A 1,889-nucleotide genomic window follows, 5' to 3' on the forward strand; every position below is an offset into this window, starting at 1 on the left:
GAGGCAATCCCTGGTCTGTCCTTTTACCAATGCCCAGTGGGTGACAGGCTCTTTCCCAGAAGTTGAACTGCAAGACTCTGGCAGGTCCTTCTCTCCCAAGTCAAGTGAAGTGGCTTCTCTGGTAATGGACTGCCTTTCTATGAGGTATGTGTTGTTAATTTGGGGACAGATCTTTGATTTGAAATTGTGGCGATCTCAGCATTGAGGGGAGGGAAATTTTTAATTTTAACTTTTTTTTTTCCAGATAAAATATCAAATTTCCTTTCACTGACCTAGCCACTATAATTTTAGGAAATGGATAATGATAATTAATATAATTTTAATCACTGGATAATGGTTAATAAATAACCACTAATAATTCATTAATCATTAATGATAATTAATTGGATAATAATTTATTGGTGACTAAAAATTATCTACCAGTTACTTCAGATAGACCTTTCTAATATTTTCATTGCCTGGTGAGTGATATTTTGGTCTGTTTTGATTTAATGGTGTATTTATTTTCAGTCAATGTTAATAGATTCAAAGGATTAATACAATCAAATGAATTTAAAGTGTCCCCCAAATCTGCAGGCCTTGTGACTATGCAGCCTCTCCCGGGTGCCAGTGAGTTACTCAGTGACAACTCTGAGCTTCAGACAAGACCTTCTTCCTGGTTTCTCAAACTGGGGTTTTAACCAGATGCCTTTTGATCTTGAGTTTTGTACTAAAACCTTCACATTCAAAACAACTAGGAAGGGGCAAATGTTATATAGAAGGTCATTGAGGAAAAATTGAATTGGCCAAATGATTTTTTTTGTGTTTGTGTGATATTTATACTTATTTGTGTAAGCCTCTTATAAAATACAGAATAACAAATGCCTTGTTGATTTTAAATGGAAAATGTATACATGACAGCTAGTTACACTAATAGTTGATGAATAGTTAATTTTGTCTGAAACATTGAAAAAGCAAAAGATAAATAAAAATAAAAATAGCTATAGCCTATAAAGTGGTCAAAGTGTCTTTTTCTTATTTTTCCCTTTTTAGAGGGGTAGTAGTCTGTTGACATATTCTAATCATAAGTCCTGAAGTAAATGGCACCCAGGTTTTTTACCCCCCCAACCTGCACATCTGTCTTGGAGCTTAGTAGGAGTTATGGAGTTATGGGTGGGACTTGAGCTAGGGTGCAAGCACACACTTTACAGTTCGCCCTGTGTAAGGAGTCAGTTGACATGGAGAAGCATGGCATTCGTGCACTTGCTGTTGATCCTGACGTTGCTTTCCTGAGCAGTGAATGGGTGATAGCTTGGAAAGAATGCATGTCATGCCCGGCAAAACTGGCAGAGTTCACGCTGCCGTGAGTTGTGGAACTGTTTATAGCATAGTCTCCTCTTGAATGAGCCATCTTTGGATTAGGATTCAGGCTTCTCCGTGCTTAGAGAAAACACAGGCAATACGCAAAGAAGAATGTTTATAAAGGATACTTATAGACCATCACGGGCGATGAAATACTGCAAGGCGTTCCCTGCTTTCTATTTCTCTCCTTTTCTGTGCACAGCTGCTTCACCCTTCTTTCACTCGGTGCGAAAGACCCCCAACAAACTGAGAACATGAATAAGTGAGGCTTGTGCTCCTGGGTGACCTGGGACAGCAGGCACCTTTCCACCTCCCTGCTTCCATTTATTTGCAGGGCTGGTGTTGCTGTCTCAACTGATGTCTCCCTGCTTCTTCTTCACAGCTTCCATCCTGGCCAGGCTGCCCAAATCTAGCCTGTGAAGCAAGATAAGAAACATCCCCCAGGAAAAAAATGACGGAAGAACCCACAAAAGAGAACCTGGGAGCTCCAAAATCTCCTATACCCGTGACAATGGAGAAAAGCCCCAAGAGTGAAGTTGTGGTCACCA

General features: G+C 40.0%; 1 protein-coding gene across 2 annotated transcripts in view; it reads left to right on the plus strand.

The window, feature by feature from the left end:
• The window catches only part of Tmem100 (transmembrane protein 100), a 3,009-nt gene continuing 1,120 nt past the window's right edge, over positions 1-1,889 (plus strand). The window contains exons 1-2 of one of the 2 annotated variants that reach the window (XM_031354023.1): positions 1-144; positions 1,724-1,887. In XM_031354023.1, the coding sequence (XP_031209883.1) occupies positions 1,793-1,887 (95 nt within the window). In that variant the 5' untranslated portion in view covers positions 1-144; positions 1,724-1,792. The remainder of the gene's footprint in view (positions 145-1,723; positions 1,888-1,889) is intronic. The other variant, XM_031354022.1, reaches the window with a different exon arrangement.

This window comes from Mastomys coucha, unplaced genomic scaffold, assembly GCF_008632895.1.
Source record: "Mastomys coucha isolate ucsf_1 unplaced genomic scaffold, UCSF_Mcou_1 pScaffold5, whole genome shotgun sequence".
Taxonomy (NCBI): Eukaryota; Metazoa; Chordata; class Mammalia; order Rodentia; family Muridae; genus Mastomys; species Mastomys coucha.